General features: G+C 36.6%; 1 protein-coding gene across 15 annotated transcripts in view; it reads right to left on the bottom strand.

The window, feature by feature from the left end:
* SEL1L2 (SEL1L2 adaptor subunit of SYVN1 ubiquitin ligase) overlaps positions 1 to 21,400 on the bottom strand; it is a 145,417-nt gene that overhangs the window by 121,903 nt on the left and 2,114 nt on the right. For 5 of the 15 annotated variants that reach the window (XR_013364807.1, XR_013364806.1, XR_013364805.1 and 2 more), the window contains exon 1: positions 17,921 to 18,085. Coding sequence is in view for 11 of the 15 variants with exons in the window: in XM_077872163.1 (XP_077728289.1) it covers positions 17,921 to 17,978 (58 nt within the window). In the remaining 4 variants the exon portion in view is untranslated. Of the gene's footprint in view, positions 1 to 7,553; positions 7,738 to 9,542; positions 9,614 to 17,798; positions 17,869 to 17,920; positions 18,086 to 21,400 lie in introns of those variants that run through there. The other 10 variants (XM_077872162.1, XM_077872152.1, XM_077872159.1 and 7 more) reach the window with 7 other exon arrangements.

Below are 21,400 nucleotides of genomic sequence, written 5' to 3'. Positions count from 1 at the left end.
GATTGTTGTACATTTCTCATTCCCCTTTTTTAGACAGCAGTATCTAGTATAATGTGGTTTTCTATTTCTCCAATATCCATTGGGTATGTGAGGGAATGAAGGATAACTTGTCTTTTTGTTTCATAGGTGTCTGAATCTAAGAACTATACTCAAGGAGTCTCACTGACCTCTTGACCTGGTGCAGATTATGAAATTATGGATTCTGAGCTTGATGCTATGATTGGATGGGTCTTGGGCAATATTAGAAGGGGGAGAATCATGTGGGACAGATGTGAATCACTGGGGCCTAAGGGTAGACTGTGGTAGATTGTAACAATGGTCCCCATGAATCACAACTACTATGTTAATACACCTTTACAGTGTGACTGCCTAATCCTTCCATCATGAGATGGAGACGATTTTCCCCATTTTTTGAATGGGCTGCCCCTGTAACCTGCTTAGACTAACAGGAATGTGGCAGATGACATTGTTCAACTTCCAAGGCTAGTCCTTAATCCTTTTAGCCTCTTTTACCGTCTTGGAATAATGCCCTGTGACCACCATGCCCTGAAGAAGCCAGGGGTAATAGTGGAGGGAAGAGAAAAAGGCCCAGCTGTCCAAACTGACTACCGGCTGAATGAAGTTTCATGTGTGAGCTTAGATGAAACCAGCAGAAAAATAACCCAGTAAACCCACAGAGAATTGTGAGAAACAATAAATCATTGCGGTTTCATACCACAAAGTTTTGTGTTGTTATACAGCAGTTGATGATTGAAAACCTTTCTGTTTCTTCAGCCAACTAGGATTCCTTGGATAGAATTCTCCATTCTCAGAAGCTACATGACACCAATAAATAATGCCAAAATAAATAATATATAATATACTCAAAGCATTAAGAGAAGGATTAGAAGAAAATAACATCCCAGAATATTTGTTGTCTTGATGACATTCTTTTCAGATCTATTTTCTCATGAAAGGCTTGATATACACTAACTCCTGGCTTTAACATTCATTTCCCCACTGGGCACAGGTTCTTTCTTTCTAAGACATGGTTCATCTTCCTTTGAATGATCACTGGGACAGTGATTAATGTCACTAAGATTCTTGAAAAAAAAAAAAAAGTGCACCACAAAATTCCCCAAAACACACAAAAAAACCCCTCTGTACTTTATGAGGTAATATGCCTGGGGAGTTATAAGTAAATAAAAGGTTTGCTTGTTTGTTCAAACAACACTTACAAATGGAACTAAACAGATTTATTTTATTGATTTTCCTGTCCTAGTTCTTTATTTTTATTTTTTCCTGTCCTAGTTCTTTAAAATGGTACTTCATTCCTCCCCTGCTCTTACCAATACATGTAGTAATGGTATAAAAAATAGTGACTATTGTTTCCTTTCTAATCTTTCTTTGAGATTCTGTGCAATACATTGGCTTCTGTGACTTTACACTATCCTGGATATCCTTCTTCCTTTCAAACCTCTGTTTTAGAGTTTCTTTGGCTTTATATCTGCTAATGATTGTGTATTTCTCAATGCTCAGTCCTCATGTCTTCTCTGTGGGTTGAGCTGGGTCAGCAAGGACTTTAGAGTGGACAGATGGTGAGTGTAGGAGGTTAGGAACTAGAAAAGGATAATGTACTCATTCCAGAATAGGCAGCCACTTAAGAAGTAAAGCTCTGGGAATTAAACTGTAATGAATGACTGGAAAGCAAAGTAACACAAGTCATAGGAGGAGCCACAGAAGGAATCCAGGTTGGCAGAGGTGAGACAAGGATGAGAGACAATCCTAGCAACAAGGACAATTGCAAAACCTGGGACTAAAATAATGGGAGCAGATCAGGCCCACCAGAAATGGGTACACAATTGGGAAGATGTAGGAGTGAGAAGAGTGATAGTTTGCAGCTACGAGGATCGAGAGAAAATTCTGCCAAAGAGATTTCTGGAGGGGTGAGTTTTCAGTTTCCTGTGGAAAACACAGCATAAATCAGACCCTCATCATTTCATGCCTGCATTCTTACAACAGCCTCCTAACAGATTTAATCATGATTGCTCTAATTTTAATCTAATTTACATCTACACTCAGAATAAATCTCCCTGAGTACTGTTTCCAGCAAGGCACACATCTGCTTAAAAACTCATAAATCCCTGTTGCTTACCATATAAATACTAGCTCCCTATGTTGACTTCCAGTTTCCTCTTCATTCAGGGGTAGGTCCACATTTATAAGTATTTTTCAAATACAAATAATCTGTTTCACTAGTTACTGATCAAACTATTTGAAAGTTTTCTTCTTTACTTTCTTTAACAATTCTTATTGAATGGACTAGAAGTTATTTATTAAAATTTCCAATAAAAAACAAATATGATTTTAGGTCATTTATTATTTTGGATTGTGAGATACTTAGTTTTGTACATCAAGCCTGATGTTCAGAAATAAGATTTCATATGTTCTTACTTAGCCATGCGACCTTGGATAAGTTATTTAATCCCTCTGAGCCCCAGTTTTCTATAAAGAGGGAATAGCAATACTATATCTCATAGAAAGGTAGATGTGAGGACAGAATAGAATTAAAGTATAGTATTTGGTGTTTGTTAAATACATGGCAGCTAAATAATAAATGTCAATTCCCTTCTCTTCTCCATAGGCCTACCTTTTAAAAGCAAGTGGCATTAGCATTTATAAGAAAAGAACTTCCCTTATTGAAATAAAATTAAGAAACTATATGGTTTAAACCTTGGAAGAAGGATCTCCTACTGAATTTTACCTTCTCTTTGGCTTTTTCTCATTTTGATAATTGCTGTAACCACCTTCCCTCCAATCTCCTTTCCCTGATTACTCTTACTGAATCTAAAAGAGACTGGAATTTTCAAAACAGAGTTAATAACTCCATGGAAGAGCAAAGAAAATATAAAACAGAGTCCATTATACAGAGATAGATTTCTTGAGAATACCTCAACTGCATTCTCCTAGGGCCTATCTCATTCCTTTTTCTGGAAGAATTTCATAAGAATCTTTCCCACATGTTTGGGAAAAGTATCATTTTATTCCATTCCATGGGGGCTATTCTCCTTAATACCTGGATCTCTTTGATATTCAGGGCAAGAATACAACTTCTAACTACCACTCACCTAAGGCTCTCCTATTATTTTTTTTTAAGATTTTATTTATTCGTTCATGATAGACATAGAGAGAGAGAGAGGCAGAGACACAGGCGGAGGGAGAAGCAGGCTCCATGCCGGGAACCTGATGCAGGACTTGATCCCGGGACCCCAGGATCATACCCCTGGCCAAAGGCAGGCACTGAACTGCTGAGCCACCCAGGGATCTCCCTCTACTATTCTTTTTTTTAAAAAATATATATTTATTTTAGAGAGAGAGTGTATGTGTGTTGGGGGGCGGTGGGGGTGGGAGAGAGAATCCCAAGCAGACTCCTTGCTGAGTGTGGAAACTGATGTGGTCTTAATCCCATGAACCCAAGATCGCAACTTAAGCTGAAACCAAGTCAGTCACTCAATCAAGTGCACCACCCAGGTGTCCCTGGCCCTCCTATTCTGATGGATACAGATTTTCTCTTACCCAGATCCCTGATGGGATTGGGGTGACATACATATTATCTTCCTTAGATAAAGCTCCATCCTCTACATACTGATCGTAGCTCAAGTCCTCAAGAGACCCATTTCAGTCATATAATAATTTTAACACCTATACACTAAGAATTGCCTATATAGGAGGGAGCTATTCCATTGTACCCTCAATAGGAATAATTTGCAATCATTACTTATGTATAATTAGACCAAATTTGGACATTATCAAAGTCTCTAAAGAAATAAAGGAAATTGGGATTTATGATAAAAGAACTGTACTAATGAAAATTTTAGCATATTGCAGTAACTTAGTAGACCAATAAATACATTTTGATGTATTATATATTTGGTAATAGACTAATGACTTAATTATATTAATTTAGTAATATAAATTTTTTAAAGATTTGAGTGGAGGAGGGGCAGGAGAGGGAGAGAGAATCTTTATTAAAAAATATTTTATTTATTTATTCATTGAGTGACACAGAGAGAGAGAGACAGAGCCATAGGCAGAGGGAGAAGCAACTCCCTGCAGCGAGCCTGATGCGGGACTCAATCCCAGGGCCTGGGATCATGTCCTGAGCAGAAGGCAGATGCTCAGCCACTGCTCCAGGAGAGGGAGTCTTAAGCAGATGGAGCTCAATCCTACGGTCCTGAGATCATGACCTCAGCTGAATCCGAGAGTTGGACACTTAGAATTTAATGAGATCATGGCTATGAAAATGACTGACATGGATTAGGCATTTAGTAATGCTTCTTTTAGTTTGCTCTGCCTGGAAATGTAAGGTTCTCAATAATCTGACCATATTTTTTAAAACCAAGTTATTTACTACTATACTCTGCTCTTATTGAAGTGGTGGTTATCTTTCCATATGTATACTCTACTCATTCTTACACCCATGCCCTTTATTTCTGTACTTCTGATTTGGAATGTTTTCTCTTTCTTGTCCTAACATCCAAATTTTATCCAGCCTTTCAGCACATTTGTCATGTTTCAACACTGGACTCTGGTGCCAGCAGAGTTCCTGTCCTATAATAGATTTGTAAAACATATTTGTTAAAATAACTAAATAAATTTGCCCCTTTACCTGCAGGTTTCCCCTAAATATTTCAGCCTCAAATAATCTCTCCCTTTTTGGAACTTCTGCAGGACTTGTATTCTGTGTCATTCAGGTTAGCCCCCAATTATATACTTAATTTTATTCTATCGATTGTAAGATCTTCAACTGCAGAAACCACTTCCCTGTTTTTTTTTTTAATATTTATTTATTCATTTACGATAGACATAGAGAGAGAGAGAGAGAGAGAGAGAGAGAGGCAGAGACACAGGAGGAGGGAGAAGCAGGCTCCATGCCGGGAGCCTGACGCCGGACTCGATCCCGGGACCCCGGAATCGCGCCCTGGGCCAAAGGAAGGCGCCAAACCGCTGAGCCACCCAGGGATCCCCACTTCCCTGTTTTTTAGGTTCACCCATAGTACCCTGCATAGTGTCTTCATTAAAACTGATGGTTGATGAAATACTTTTATTATAACATGACGTAAAATTCTGCCATGTTATAAACTTAAAATTCAACAGAACTGTTTTTTTAAGTTAGTACTGAAAACTTAGAATAAAACAATCTCAGGATTGAAATTATCAAATTCAATTATATAGCCACAAAATTTTCAAAAAAGTAAGGGTTTTCCTCTTTAAAAAAACTTCCTTATTCTTGCTATGCTTCATCAATGTAAAAACTCTGAATTAAGTGGTTCTATCCATGAAGTTGTATTATTTTTAAATCGTTATATAATATTCTGTTTTTCATAAACAAAGATGACACATGAGTGTAACATTATCTTTTTTTTTTTTTTTTTTTCTAGCTGCCCTAATGGACTTCCGTTCTGCCCACCATTAGAATTTTTGGGAATTCTACCATTACAAATTTGGGAATGGGCTGACTGGATAGAAAGTGCTTTTAAGTTTGTGTTTGTAAAACATTATGTAATTGATTGATTGAATACAGAGAAGTAACTGATAAATTAATTGCTATTGGGAACCTAATATAGATTATTTGTTTTGAGTGTTATAAAAACTAGTTTTAAAGCAGGTTTGGCACTCTTGAAACTTTTAGCTCTTATGTCTTTTCACTTATCAGTGTCTCTCTGAAAGGTAAAGAAATGTGAATTATCAGTGGAGCAAGATAATAGGATTCAGAAGTCTTCAATTTTAGTATTAATTTCCTTTATAAATGGTTGTACTAATTGAACTTGGGCAAGGCATTTATGCTTACCATGTCTTGTCTTCTCTAGTGATTTAAATGTCTGTGGCATTATGCAACATTTCCTGAAATTACTACAGTATAACTTGGGGTGATTAAAAGTACTACTTAAATAATTAATGAAATGAGAACTAAAACTGATAAAAGTTTAGATGTTTTACCTGGTACTACTAAGTTAATCAACCCAAGGAAATAACTATATAGAAAATCCCTTAGCTTCTGTATTTTGGTATATTTTCAGAGAAATATAAAAGCACATTTGTAGAATATTATGTATGTGATCTTAGAAGTTCTTGATCAGATCTTGAAGTTCAGTATCAGATCTTGATACATAAATATATGAAGTTCAACATTTATTGAATGTGGAGATAAGAAGTTAGTTTATGTGTAGAAATTCTTTGTTAATCATTATGTTCCTGAGGAGTTCTGACATGCTATAAGATAAAATTCAGAGTCTTAGGGTTGGAAGGGACTCATCTCCACCATGGTTTCCTGCTCAGCCAGGAGGAGAAGCAAACTCCTGGCTGAGCAGGCAGCCGGAAACAGAGCTAGATCCCAGGACCCTGAGATCATGACCTGAGCTCAAGGCAGCCACTTAACTGACTGAGCCACCCGGGGGCCCTGGGATAAAGTGGTATTTCATTGTTAATTTCCATTTGCATGATTACCACCAAGGTCACATTTAGGGGCTTTTGCATTTTCCTCTCCAAGGAATGAAGTGTTAGATATTTTCCCCATCTTTAGGTTTTTAAGAAAAGATCTTTAGGAGTTTTAAAATATATTCTGGATATTTGGATATTACTTAATTGGTGTTTATGTTACAAATATATTTTTCAGTCTGTTAGCCTTTTAACTGTTTATGGTATCCTTTGCAGCAGAATTTTTTAAAAATTCAAATGCAGTCGAAACTATCATTTCCTCACTTATAACCTTTGTGTGTATGTACATTTGTGTGTGGGGGCGTATGTCTTGTTCAAGGACTCACCAGTCACTTGAATTATATTTTCCTGTATTTCCTTCAGCTATTTTTATAGTTTTTCTTTTACTGTTTGTGTGTTTTAAGATTTTATTTATTCATGAGAGACAGAGAGAGAGAGGCAGAGACACAGGCAGATGGAAAGGCAGTCTCCATTTAGGAAGCCTGATTCGGGGCTCGATCCCCGGACTCTGGGATCATGCCCTGAGCCAAAGGCAGACGCTCAACTGCTGAGCCACCCAGGCATTCATACTGTTTATGTTTTTAATCCATCTGGACTCAGTTTTTTTGATTGGTATGATGAAGAGTCTGACTTTTCCTAATAATAGACAATTTGACAATAGTATTCCTTATAGTTCATCTTTTACTCATTGCCTTGAGAAACTTCCTTTCAGGTACTAAATTCTCATTTGTACATTGTTTCTTTTTCCTTTTTTCCCAAGATTTTATTTATTTATTCATGAGAGACACACAGAGAGAGTGGCAGAGACACAGGCAGAGGGAGAAGGAGGCTCTATGCAGGGAGCCTGATGCGGGACTTGATCCCGGGACTCCAGGATCATGTTCTGGGCAGAAGGCAGGAGTCAAACTGTTGAGCCACCCAGGGATCCCTACATTGTTTCATTTTTAAACTCTATTTTCATGATGCATTTGCCTATTCTTCTGGCAGTACTCTAATTACTGTGGATTTATAATTGCATTTTTTACTATTTGAGCAAGAACTTCTCAGTGCAAATACACAAGCACCCAACTACACACTTTCTTGTTCTTCTTTTAAAAACTTATCTTGGGAGGGGCACTTGGGTGGTTCAGTCATCAGTAAAGCGTCCACTCTTGATTTTGGCTTGGGTCATGATCTTGGGGTTATGAGATGGAGTCCCGTGTTGGGCTCTGCATTCAGCATGGACTCAGCTTGTCTTCCCCACTCTGCTCCGCTCTCTCTCTAATAAATAAATAAATAAATAAATAAATAAATAAATAAATAAATAAAAATCTTAAAAAAAAAAACAAAAAACAACAAAACTTATCTAGGGAATCCTAGTATAATTTCTTTCCTAGATGAAATTTAGAATAAGGTTGTCAAATTCATTTAAGAAATGTGTTGATATTTTCACTGGGACTGCATTGGATTTACCTGTTAACTTACAAAGACCTGGCATATTTGCAATACTGAGATTCATTTAGGTGTATAGCCTTAATTTATTCAGTTTTCTGTTTAATGCTCTTCAGAAAATTTTCATTTTTATTACTCATATATGCCTTGTTTAATTTTAAATTTATTCCTAGCTATTTTTAAATTTCTCTTGCTATCGCTTCTTGGCCTTTTGGCTAAGATCCAGTGTTTAAATTTATGTTGCTATTGTGAAAGGGATTTTTTTTCAAGTTATTAACTAAATTCCAGCTAACACACAGTGTAATATTAGTTTCAGGTGTAGAATTTAGCTACTCATAGCTTACATACAACACCCAGTGCTCACCACAAGTGCCCTCCTTAATACCTATCATTTATTTAACCCATCCCACAGCTCACCTCCCTTCCAGCAACCCTCTGTTGGTTCTCTAGAGTTGAGAGTCTGTTTTCTGGTTTTTCTTCCCCCCCGCCTTATGTTCATCTGTTATATTTCTTAAATTCCATATATGAGTGAAATCATATGGTGTTTGTCTTCCTCTGACTGATTCATCTCGCTTAGCATAATACTCTCTAGCTCATTGCATCATTGCAAACGTGAAGATTTCATTCTTTTTTGTGGCAGAGTAATATTCCATTATATATATATATATAAATATACACCACATCTTTTTTATCCACTCATCAGTTGATGGATATCTGGCCTCTTTCCATAATTTGGCTATTGTTAATGCTGCTATAAACATTGGAGATCATGTAACTCTTCAAATTAGTGTTTTTGATTCTTTGGGTAAATACCCAGTAGGCAATCGCTAGATCTTAGGGTACTTCTTTTAACTTTTTGAGGAACCTTCACACTGTTTTCCAGAGTGGCTGTACCAGTTTGCATTCCTACCAACACTGTAAGAGGGTTTCCCTTGTGAAAGGGATTTTTAAAAAATGAATTTGTCTTATATTTTTAAAAATTAAAATAGGCATTTATTTAGATTTATCATGTCCTGAAAGTTTCTTTGATTACCACTGACTTTTAGTGTTCCTCTTTTTTTTTTTAAAGATTTTATTTATTTATTCATGAGAGACAGAGAGAGAGAAAGACAAAGACAGAGAGAGACACAGAGAGAGAGAGAGACAGAGAGAGGCAGAGGGAGAAGCAGGCTCCATGCAGGGAGCCCAATGTGGGACTCAATCCTGGGCCTCTGGGATCATGCCCTGAGCGAAAGGCAGACGCTCAACCACTAAGCCACCCAGGTGTCCCTTTAGTGTTCCTCTTGAACTCATGTTTTATTTTGCTGGATCAGATTTTCTAGTCAATATTTCAGTTAGGATTTGTGGGTGATAAATTCTCTGAATCCATTCATGTTTGAAAATGTCTAAAAAAAAACAAAAAAAAGAAAATGTCTTATTTTGTGATTACGCTTGTTTTAGTTTGTCAAATTAGATAATTCTAGATTCTGAATCATTTCATCTCAGCACTTAGAAAATACTTCTCTAGTGTCTTTTTTGTATCCAATGTTCTTAATGAATTTTAAGTCAACATGCTTACTTTTCACCTTGTCAATAATGTACTTTTTCTCTTTAGAGCTTTTAGGATCTTCTGATTAAAAGCACAAAAATTTTACCATTATTTTCTGGGAGTGGGTCTTTTCTCAGTCTTCTTACTTGGCACTCAGTGGAACTTAAACTAAAGATGCTATAAAAAAAAAAAGGTCTTTTTAAGATGTGGGGAATTTTATTTAATATCTTTATTTCTCCCCCCCAGTTCTTCTATTTTCTCTTTCTGGAGACCCCCTTATGTGAATTTGTTAACTTTTGGATGCATCCCTCAGGTCCTTGAACCTTTATTTCATACGTGTCATCTTTCTGTCCATTTGCATCGTGCTTATAAAAGGATTTCTCAGTTTGATTTTTGAGCCTCTGGGTTGCTCTTCAGCTCTGTCAATTTTGGTATTCAGCCTTGAGCTTTTTATTTTTACTATATTTCATTTCCAAAATAGCTCATCTTTTATGGATACAATAACATCTTTAAAATACATCTTATGATTATCATTTTATGTTTTGAGGACTGCACCCCTTTCCTCTACTTTTTCTGTCTCCTCAGATATTACAGTGTGGTGTGTGAGTGTGTGTATGTGTGTGTGTAGGCTGATGCTTTTCTTTTCTGTGGTATTAGTTTTCCTCATGTTTGACTTGGATTATCCCTCCTAATCTGTCTCTGAATGCTCTAACAATCAACTCAGCCGACCATCAGTAACTTTGTGGGTGTTGCAGGATATACCATCAGGATGTGACAGGACCCAGTTGCCCAGGAATAGGTGCTCCCTCAGTATCACTAGCCATTTGCAGCAGAACCTTACATCTCTGCCAAAATGCCACCCCAAATCTCCCACCTCATGCTTTGTCTCCTTGTGAACTCAGTTATTTTTACTATGTACTGAAAACTTTATCTAAGTGGATTGAGACCTAAAATGAAGCTGTTTTCCCATGAGGAGAACATGAATTTGCTTTTTCCAGGTGCCTGGGACAGTACTAAGTACAGGACTATCTTAGATCTAGTTCTAGCTCAGGGTGCTTTGGATTATCCAGGCTTTAAATCTCCAGGGGGGCTGGCCTGTGATCACAACTTATCAGGAAGGTATTTTTTTCCTTTTTCTTTACTTTGTGTTTTGCTAAGTGTCAAGTCTCTGCAGATCCTTGGATTTGGGAAGGGGTAGATTTACTTCTGGGCTGCCCTTATCTTAAGAGTAGAGTACTTTATGGTTCTTGGTTGATGTTGAAAAGGTCTCCTATTAGACTCTTCACCTTGGACAGGTCTTGAGAATTAGATTCTGTTCTTCCTGCTTTGTGAGGACACTAAAACCAAAGCCCAAGTTTGTCTGGCTAAGGGTAACAGCTGCTTTGATGTTCAGGTCAGGACTGGGACCAAGGTGAGGCATGCCCTAGTCTTGCTCAGATGCTCTGTGCTTCTCTGGATGCTAGCAATTCCTTACATTTTTATCTGGTAGTTCTTTACTATCTTCTCAACTCTTCATTGCATCTAAGAAGATTGCATATTTTATGCATCATTTGTTTTCAGTGGGAGGGTTGGACCAAATAACCTAGTCACTTAGCCTTTCATTACTAGAAATGAACATGGTGCCCTCTCTTTTGCATTTGGAGGTGGTAGTGGGAATGGGGGTAGGAGTCAGACTGCTAGGCTGCAGCTGCTGTTGTTTCCAACCAATGATCCTTTCTTTTTGCTCCAGAGCTCCTTCCCTTTTCCTGAACCCATCGGTACATCATATCTAGCCATATTCTCTTTTGTACATTTGGGAGGAAAAATTTCTTCTTTCAAGTCCATTCCATCTCTTATTTTGTCTTTTAGGTATTCATAGTTTATTTTTCTTTCTTTTTAAAAAATATTTTATCTATTTGTTCATGAGAAACACACAGAGAGAGGCAGAGACAGGCAGAAGGAGAAGCAGGCTTCCTCTAAGGAGCCTGATATGGGACTTGATCCTGGACCCTGGGATCATGCCCTAAGCCGAAGGCAGACGCTCAACCCCTGAACCATCCAGGCATCCCTAAAAATAATCTTCAGTCAGGGAAGCTGCAGGGTATATACTTTTCCCATTTTGGGAATATTCTCTTTAAGCCCAATGCTGTAATTTTGGCGCCAAGTCTGTGAGGCAGACTTAAGACTTAAGGAAGTCTAAACAAACCAGTTTTTCTGGACTACCATATCTTCTTTGGATGATGAACTATATAAATCAAATTAGATGGCTACAGTAAATAAATTACAGATGTCAGTAAAATTATAAAATCAATGAAAAACTGATAAAATCCCACTGATAGGGTTTATGTAATCATCCTACTGCCAAAATAACTGGTTGAAAAGTAAATAATCACCCAGCTGTTTATTCTATACAGAAGCAAACATATATATACTACATTTTAAAATGTTTGAGTGATGGATTGAATTTTTTATTTTTCATCTGGCTGCTTGGTAGCATGTAGAAACAGCCTGCGGCAAGTAAATATGATTATGAGGCAAAAACTCAAGAGCAGTCCACTTTGTAGAATACAGACTTAGAATAACTAACAGGTGATACAGAGTAAAAACAAAACAAAACTTGAATCCCACTGAAGGATTCAAGTCTCACTACACTCTATTCTTCAGGGTTTTGAAAAATCTGTAAATTTAGACGAATACGAAAGTCTGCATGATCTACCCCAGGTTTTGGAAATGTGTTTTACAAATTTTAAAGTGTTACAAGTGCTAATTTTAAAAATTGTTGACAATCTGGTGAGGGGGTTAAAAACTAACTCATTTATGAGGCCAACATGCATAAGAAAATAAAGAAAATAAAGGTTCAATGTGCTACAAGGAAGGGCTTGGAAAATTTTTTTTTTTTCTTTTGGTAGTAGAACTTGAGATGGACCTTAAAAGATGAGCAGGATATTGTACTGTAGACTTATGGTGGTGTTGGGGAAGAAAATGGGATGCCAGTACATTCCTGCAGATGGACCATCATTGCAGGTTGTCTGCAGAACAGATTGAGAAAGACATGCAAGTAAGAAAGGTAGGTATAATGAGTAGCTGATAGTTTGAATTAGTTGGAATAAAATATGTGTGTAACAGAGACAAAACAGAAAGAAGTTGGGATATAATTGCATAGAGTTTTGACGGCTGGACTAGATGTTGGAATTTTATTCTGCATAAAGGAGGTGCCTGAAAATTATGATCAAGTCTGGGGTTTAGGAATATTATTTCTGGCAGTACTGTATTGTGAATAAAAGAGAAGAGTTAAAAGTTCAGTCGTATAGCTAAAAGATACTGAGACTCTAAATTGAGACATGAAAATGCATAAATGGGAGAAGCACTGTGGAATTGACAGGATCTGGTGAAGGAATAAAGGAATTAATAATTGTAAAGGATTTGGAGATTCTGGCTCTAGAACTGGCTTTGCAGAATGACCTTGGGGAATCAATTTCACCACTCTGGGCCTCAGTCCTACATCTATAAAAAAAACATTAAATTAGATGATAGTGCATTATAACTGCATGATTATACAATTTTGAGGTTTTGTGCTTGAGAAGTAGTGGACTAGGGAGGGATATTGATGCCATTAATAAAAGATATACCAAAGAGGAACTAACTTTGAGTTTGAATTGAAGACTTTTGCTGACCATAAACTATTCATGATCATCATACAACTGACCTATACATCTAGAGATCAGGAGGAAGGTCTAGGATGCAAATACATATGTAAAAGAAGCTGGGGCTTGGGAGAGAGTGACAGACATAGAATATGAAAAGCAGGAGAGCCATGCACTGAACTTTGGGCATAACATTTAATGGGAGAGTTGAGAAAGGCAAACTAGTAGAGTGCCTAAGATTCTATATAGGTTCAGGGGGAAAGAAGATGGTGAATAGTATCAAATGCTGCATAGAGATAAAGTAGCAAGAACAGTGAGAGGCTACTGGATTAGTCATCAGTGGGCTATTGGTATTCTTTGAAAGAGCAGTCTCAATGGATAGGAAGTAGATCTTAGGATCAATCAGGAACAGGCAGAGGGCTGTCACTGGCAAAGAGAATTCTGGGGGCCGGTATGTGACAAGAGAGACATATGAACCCTTGTATGGGGATGCCTGAGTGGCTCAGCGGTTGAGCGTCTGTCTTTCGCTCAGGGCGTGATCCTGGGATCCAGGATCGAATCCCACATCGGGCTCCCTGCATGGAGCCTGCTTCTCCCTCTGCCTGTCTCTTCCTCTCTCTCTCTGTCTCTCGTGAATAAATAAATAAAATCTTAAAAAAAAATGAACGCTTGTATGGAGAAAATGGAGAATTGGGAAGAGGGTCAGAAGAAGGCAGTTCCTCAAAGCAGCCTGTGTAATGGGAAATAAAGCTGTTTGGCCATTAATGGGTTTAGTAGCGGTGGGGGAAGGTCTATTCCTCCAGCTTTCCTTAGCTTGAGAGCTGCCCTCCCCACAAGGAGTGCTGTCCTACTGATTTTAAAGAGTACTAGTGATTGTAGAAGTAGTAGTAGAACTGTAGAGTTGTAGAAACCTTTCAGATGAACCTAGGTTATGAAGAAAGAGCCTTACATCTTTTAGGAGAATTCACAAAAGAGAAATCAGCTTCCTTACTGATCTATAAGCAGTCAAATTTCTCTTCGTAGTTAACAATCCCACTGTAACACACCTGCTCTCTCTTGCTTGTCTTCAAGGAAAGATGCTCCAGATATTTGCAATGCATTCACCCCCCCTTTTAGAAGTATAATGTAAAAGAACTGAAAGAAAGCATAGGTAACTTAGAACTCCTAAATTTCACAAGTTATTCAAAACAGCACTGGTAATAGCAAGCCTATTTCTGAAGCACTAACATATAGTCTGCTTGTACTGCTTAGGCTCAGTATCCTATGAAACATGTCCAGGAATTGGCCTTTATGTGACTCCTGTTTGGACCTGACAGGGAACTAGATAATGGTTGCTAGACAATTGCTTTCTGAATTCCGATTAGTTTGAGATCGATGAAAACTTGACTTTTTCAACTGGGATAGAGTTGCTGGGTGGGTGTCAGGGGAAAGAGAGTTGCAATAAACTTTGTTTTATTTTACTTTATATTATTTTATTTTTTCTAATTGTAGAGCTTGTATGGTAGTGAAGAATTACTACTAAAAAAAGATAGATAAGATAGAGAAACCTTGGATCCTTGATAACCTGGAGCCAGAACTTCTGGGAATGTCTTTGTTCTGCCTAAGTTATATACCCTATGTTACTTTAAATCAGAGGCTGGGTTGGTAGGGTGGAAAGAGAAAAACAACAACATACTATTGATTTTACTTTCATTTTCTAAGCCACACTTTGGGATAAACTATCTTCCCATCAGCATCAACTACTTTATTCGGAGGATTTACCAAAAGGCAATAAAAAAAAAAAATCTCAGCAATTCTTTTAGAACTTTCTGTAGGCGAATGCAGTCAGGAATAATTACATGGTGTGGTAGTTTCCCTCTCTCAATATTTTTATATAGGTGAAGTCAAAGTACATTGAGCATTAAGTGAAAAAAATGTCTAGAAAAAACAATATGCAAATTTACAATGTTTATTTGAATGAAAAAAAGGCAGACCTGTTTGTTTTGCCTAGAGAACTAGAGGTAGAAAGGCAGGAAAAGAACAGTGGGGTTAAAACCTGTCTGTGTATGAATCTTAGGTCTTTTAGCACTCGCTTGTAAAGTAACTCTCTTCTCCCCTACTAACTACTTCCCTGGGTTTCTGTAGACCTGCAATCAATAAATCAACTGTTGAAAACTCAAGTTTGACCCTGCAAAGTGCCACAATCCAGAAAGAACTCTAATTATCATTACTGTCTCTACTTTCTCTCCTATTCACTCATATCAATATCAGGTTTTGTCCCTGTTTCTCTGTCCTGGAAAGGTAAAGATTCCCCAGCTATTAAATCCAGGGGTCACTTGTTGACACTTGCCTCACTTCCTAACTCTAGCACTTGGCATTATTGGACATGTCCATCTTCTCAGCACATTCTCACTTTGGACTCTTATGTCACTATTTTCTCTAGCTTTGTCATCCATCTACTTCTCTCAGTCTCCACTACTATTGCTATAGTTAAGTCCTTATTGTGGCATCTCACTGTGGTTTTGATTAGCATTTTCTCAGTGATGAATGATGTTTAACATTTTTTGATGTATTTGATGGCCATTTTTGTATCATCTCTGGAGACATAGTTATACAATTCCATTGGTACATACTCAAGAGAAATGAAAGCATATGTCCAAACAGAAAACTTGTACACAAATGTTTAATGCCCATTTAAAAAATTGGGTTGTCATTTTGCCAATGAGTAGTAAAAGTTGTTTCTATGTGAATACTAAACCTTATGGATGTATGATTTGCAAAAATTCTCTCCTGTTTTTTAGGTTACCTTTTCAGTTTCTTGATGATGTCCTGAAGCATAACCGTGTTTAATATTGATGATGTCCAATTTATCTGTTTCTTCTTTTCTTGTGCTTTTGGTGACATACTTGAGAAATCACTGCCTAATCCAAGGTTACAAAGATTTATCTCTGTTTTCTTCTAAGAGTTTTAAAGCTTTAGCTATTATATTTAGTACTTTCACCCACTTTACATTAATTTTTATGTATGGTGTGAGGTAGTTATCCAAATTCTTTTTTTTTGCCTGTGGCTCTGTAGTCATCTCCATTATCTGTTGAAGACATTATTCTTTCCCCTATCAATTGAGTTCTCTTGGCATCTTTGCCAAAAAATCAATTTACCATGTAAATGTGAGGGTTTATTTCTGAACTCCATGATATTCCATTCATCTATAGGTCTGTCCTCATGCCAGTACCATACTGTCTTGATTACTGTAGCTTTGTAATAAATGTGAAATTGGGAAGTGAGTCCTCCAAATTTGTTCTTTTTGTTTAAAAAATGTTCATTTCTGTATTAATTTTCAGATCATTTTCTTAATTTCTGCAAAGAAGTCAGCTGGGATTTTGTATTGATCTGTAGACCAATTTGGAGAATATTGCTGTCTTAATATTAAGGTTTCCAATCCACAAACATGAGAAATATTTTCATTTATTGGGGTTTTCTTTAATTTCTTTCAACAATATTTGTAGTTTTCAGAGTATGATTTTTCACTTTATTAAATTTATTCCTAAGTATTCTATTCTTTTTGATGCTACTCTAAATGGAACTGTTAATTTCAGTTTTTGTTTGCTCATTGTGACTGTAAAGAAATAGAGTTGATTTTTGTATATTGACCTTTTATTCTGCAACCTTGCTGAACTCATTTCTTAGTTCTAACAGTTTTTTAGTGGATACCTTATGGTTTTCTATACATAAAATCACATCTTTAATGAATACAGATAATTTTACTTCTTTCTTTCCAATCTTTATGTCTTTTATTTCTTGTTTTTATCTAACCGCCTTAAGTAGGCTCTCCTGTATGTTGAAATGAATGCACAGAAATAACCAAAATGTTTTTTGTTCCTGATCTTAGGGGAAAGTATTCAGGTTTTCACCATTAAATACATTAGGTGTGTGTGTGTGTTTTTTTTTTTTTTTAGTTAGTTGACATTACAGTGTTACATTAGTTTCACGTGTACAACTGAGTGATTTGATAGGTTTATACTTTATGCTACATCCATCACAAGTGTAGGTAGAGGTGTAGATTTTTTGAAGGTGCTTTTTATTAGGTTGAGGAAATTTCTATTTCTAATTTGTTGAGTGTTTTATCAGAAAGAGGTGTTGAATTCTGTCAAATGTCTTTTCTGTATCAGTTGAGATGGTTGTGTGGTTTTTGTCTTTTATTCTATTGATGTATGTTACAGTAATTAATTTTTGGATATTACATCAAACTTGCATTCCTGGGTTAAGTAAATAAATATTTCTTAGATTGAAATCATGATGAGTAAATTATCTGAGGATTGAGTAAAAATTAATTAATAAATGGCCAGAGAAGCCTGCAAAATAATTTCCATTTTAAGATAGTAAATAGTTAGGAATCATGAAAACTTTGGAAGTACAATTGTTATTGTCAAAAGATTAAAAAAGTATTGCAAGAATATAAATTAATGCACTTTAGCACTCTTTGAGTTCTCTACTTTTCCATTAAAGTCCTGGAACCAGATCTTCATAATACTCTGGATTTAATAAAATTTAACAATCTGTCTTAAATATCCGTACTCTATAAAAATTACTATAGTGCTTTCCTTGTAGATTTGTTCAATCTTTTTTATTTTTTCTTCTCTCCCTCCATCCCTTTTGCTCTTTCACTCTTTCACTCTCTCTCTCTCTCTCTCTCATACATACATCCTTTCCAAGTATTGTCCTAAATAATCTATCCTTCTTGGATATTTTGAAGTACTTACCCAAAAATGGTATCAATTGCAAGTATTGTGTGGTTACTTCTGATCTTCTAATCAGCTTCCACCCTTACTGCTGTTAAGGAGAAAAGACCCTCATAGACAACCATAAGGACAGAAAAACTTACTTTTAATTATGACCTCAAGAATGACCAATATCTCCATTAACAGGGACAAGGGCTTCATCTTCTCCTACAGCTCGTCTTCACTATAACACAGGCAGAACTAGGTGGCTGGCCCTCAAGCTTCCTCTTTCAGGTCTGGGGGGCGGTGTGTGTGTCAGGATTTGGTTGCTAAGCAACCATTTCCTTACTCTTGGGCCAATGAGCTGCCAGGAAGTTCCTTTCAACTGGAATGATGACAGCTGCTGAAGAGAGCAGGCTATGGGGAGGGAACCATATCTAGTCTGCTACTCCTCTGGTAGGAGATAATGGGATAGGTTTGAGATATGTAAGAGTTGCTCTCTGAAAGCAAAGGAAGAAACCTGAAGTCTAATTTGTACATGTCCACATGAACAATAATGTTCAAATAATATTTAGAACCACTAGAAGTTTTTTTTATTTTACCTTCAGCAGTGCAAGCTGCACTTATATGAAAACACAATTAAGTATATGAGCTGACATGACATCATCCTTTACTCTAATATCTGAATGCTGTGGTGGACAAGAACCATATTGACTAAGTCTGCTTTCGTCCCTATCTGGATGAAAATATTTATCTTCCATTGGAGAAAGGTACTGTTGAGGTTTTATTGGAACAAAGGCAAATGAATCCCAGTGATCAATGACTTTTTTTTTTTTTTTTTTGGTCAATGACTTTTAGAAAAAGGCATTTTATTACACTTTCATTAAAAGGTATTTAAAAACACCCTCTTCAGTATCTTTAACAATATGGTATTTCACAGGTGGGTACCCTCAAGGCTGGGACTAGAAATGATGATGAATATCTAGGTAAAAGCGGTATGCAAGGAATGGAGCTAGCTGAGGAAATTATACCTAAAATATGCTAAACTTTTACAGTGTGCATGGGTAATTACTTTAGAAAGAGACATATTTATTGCCTTGAATTTCCAGGTTTACTCCTTTTACAAATTAGTTTCCCAGTGCTTCAATATGTCTTCCTTTTATAAGGACACTATGATTACACTTAGGGTCAACCATAATAATACAGGATCATTTTCCCATCTCAAGATCCTCAATCACATCTGCAAAGTCCATTCTACTAAATGAGGTAACATTCATAAGTTCCAGAGATTAGGTCCTGGAATCTTTGGGACTATTATTCAGAATAATCCCTAGTATCTTTTCCTTTTACCAGAGGAGTTCAAAATGGGATTTTCCTAACTCCTGTACTTTTAAAAAGTACCTAAATACAATTTAATTAAACTCTTAAATATCATTTGGAAACATTCTCCAAATAATCTTTTTTTTCATTCCCCATTTGGATCCAGATTCATAAGCATCTTTAAGCAGATGATTTTGCCTCCTACTTTTACTGAAATTGAGCTCATTGGACCTATCTGCCCTCCACTTCCTTTTTATTTAAAATTTTTTTGAATCTCTTTTCTCTTTTCTAATTCATGACAAAAAGATAAAATTTCTATATTCTATATTCTAAGTTCCAGACTTCTCTCACTTTTGATTCTATCTGCATTTACTTCATCTTTTCCTGGTATTTCTTTCTAACATTTGTCCTTTCCTCTCTCTCTCTCTCTCTCTTTTTTTTTTTTTTTTTGTTTCAATCTTTTGGCAACAATCTTCTTAATTAAACACTTTTTATTTCATTTCTCTTGGAAAAATTTTCTTTTGGTTCTGGTATCCTTTCAACTACATCTCCTCTAATTATTCTCTAGCCTCTAAACATCTGAAAAAAATAGTATACAATTGCTGCTTCTTGTTGCTCTCACTTCTTTAACTGTTTTTATTTTCACTGATTTACATAGACTATAAATCTAATAGTCTTTTCTCAGTTCTCATCCTACTTGATCTCTGTGAGATATGTGACATTTCTGACAATATCTTCTTGAGAATATATTACCGGTTTCTCTGAAAACTGAATTACAACTATTTTTCATCTTTCTTGAATACCTCCTAAGACCCTATCTCCAGATATAATCACACTGTCAGCTGAAGCTATTCAAAGAGATAGGGGATGCTGGAAGAAATCTAAGTGTGGAGGAGGAAAGATCATGAGTTCAGTGTGGTACATGGTACATTTTAGGTACTTTTGAGACATTAAATATTAATATTTAATACTTTTGTATAATGTTATTTTGTCAGAATAATTATACTTAATGCTGAAACAAATACTCTCTAAATATCAATCCCTTAACATAATGAACGTTTCTTGTTTATGTCATAGCCTAATGTGGTATTCCTTGGATCCCTGAGATACTCCTTTAAGCAGTGTCTCAGGGATCCAAGCTCCTTCCTTCTCAAGATGCTGCTTCAGAGATCACCATGAAAAGAAAAGAGAGAATATGGATGAGTGTACAAAGGATTTGATGGTTAGGCCTAGAAGTGGCATACATCACTCTTGCCTTATAACTCACTCAGTTAGTTACGCGTCCTATCTAACTTCAAGGGAGGCTGGGAAATATCTTCCTATGGGTCAAGAGAGAGAAAATTGTATCAGTAAACATCTCTGCCTCATTTACTAGGTGCTAGTCACTTCCAGTGTTTTAACTTACTTCATCCTCATAATAATCAAGGTAGATACTATATTTTCTTTTTTAAAAAAATTTTATTTATTTATTCATGAGAGACACAGAAAGAGGCAGAGACATACACATATAGAGAGAAGCAGGCTCCCTGTGGGGAGCCCAATGTGGGACTTGATCCCAGTACACCAGGATCACGCCCTGAGCCAAAGGCGGACGCTCAACTTGCACTGAGCCACCCGGGGATCCCAATACCATTTTTTTCATCTCCACATAAATAATTTAAAAAAGCAAGAGGGAGAGACTGAGTAACTTGCCAAGAGTCACATAGTCAATAGGGTGAACCCAGGATTTGAATCCAGATGGTCTGGTTTCAGATGCTTTTCAACCAGTTCATAACACTGACTCTTAAAGTTGAGGTTCAATACATGGTAGCATGTATAGGTATAAAGTTCAAGAAGAAATTTTTGCTGAAGATAATAAATTTGGGAGTCACTGGTGTAACTCAGGGTTTCCCAATCTCAGCCATGTTGACATTTTGGGCCATATGATTCTTTGTGGCAGTGAGTTGTCTCATGCATTTTAGGATGCTTAGCAGCATCCTTGACCTCTGCCCGCTAGCATTCTTTTCCCAGTTGGGACAACTGAAAATGTGTCCAGACGCTGCCAGTATTCCCTGTGGAGTAGAACTTCCCCTGGATTGAGAAGTTATAAGTTATAACTTATTCAGTTATAAGAGTAACTGAACCGTGAACATGGATGAAAATATTCAAAGAAAAAGTATACAGTGAAAAGAGACAAAGGGCCAAGACTAAGCCTTAATGAACTCCAAAATGTAATGGCTAAAAAGGAGGATGAGCCAGCAAAGGAAACTGAGAAGGAATGGCCATACAAGAGGAATCTCAAAGGGTGACAAAAATTGAAGGTAAAGAATGCCGCAAGAAGAAAT

The sequence above is a fragment of the Canis aureus genome, chromosome 26, assembly GCF_053574225.1.
Source record: "Canis aureus isolate CA01 chromosome 26, VMU_Caureus_v.1.0, whole genome shotgun sequence".
Taxonomy (NCBI): domain Eukaryota; kingdom Metazoa; phylum Chordata; class Mammalia; order Carnivora; family Canidae; genus Canis; species Canis aureus.
This window is presented reverse-complemented; position numbering and strand designations above follow the sequence as displayed.